Source organism: Nanorana parkeri, unplaced genomic scaffold (genome assembly GCF_000935625.1).
Source record: "Nanorana parkeri isolate BGI_ZX_2015 unplaced genomic scaffold, ASM93562v1 scaffold4310, whole genome shotgun sequence".
Classification (NCBI taxonomy): Eukaryota; Metazoa; Chordata; class Amphibia; order Anura; family Dicroglossidae; genus Nanorana; species Nanorana parkeri.
Window position 1 is genome coordinate 1 of NW_017310573.1, and position 451 is coordinate 451.

Genomic DNA, 451 nt, shown 5'->3' on the forward strand with positions numbered 1-451 from the left:
TAACTGTACAGATACACACAGCGCCCCCGGCGGCCGGAAGGAAGATGTGCACCCCACTAGCCACTGTACAGACTCGTACAGCGCCCCCACCGGCCGGGAGGAGGAACTACACACCGTTTTTTTTTACGGTAGAGGCTAGAGTGCGTTGCCCCAGTAACGGCGCGGCGTGGATACGTCACACGTTGCCGTGGTAACCATGGCGGAGACGGACGCGGAGAGTGTGCGGACCGAGTCTCAGGGCGGAGAAGAGCTGTATGTGGCCGAGCTGAGCGAGGAGCAGCTGCGGGAGGTGACCGGGCTTATCAGGTGAGGCCGGGAGGGGAGGTTACAGGAAGGAGGCCGGGTGACCTGAGAACATTGGGATTGTGTGTGTGTTATAAAGGAGGAAGAGAGAAAGCAGAGCCCCGCCTCCTCCGGTGTCGCGGCCCCACCCACACATATACTGACATTG

At 60.5% G+C, this 451-nt stretch overlaps 1 protein-coding gene across 1 annotated transcript in view; it reads left to right on the forward strand.

Moving 5' to 3' along the window:
- The first annotated feature begins 169 nt into the window (after window positions 1–169).
- CCDC113 (coiled-coil domain containing 113) overlaps window positions 170–451 on the forward strand; it is a 13878-nt gene continuing 13596 nt past the window's right edge. Inside the window, exon 1 of the mRNA XM_018575634.1 lies at window positions 170–306. Coding sequence (XP_018431136.1) covers window positions 197–306 — 110 coding nt within the window. The 5' untranslated portion in view covers window positions 170–196. The remainder of the gene's footprint in view (window positions 307–451) is intronic.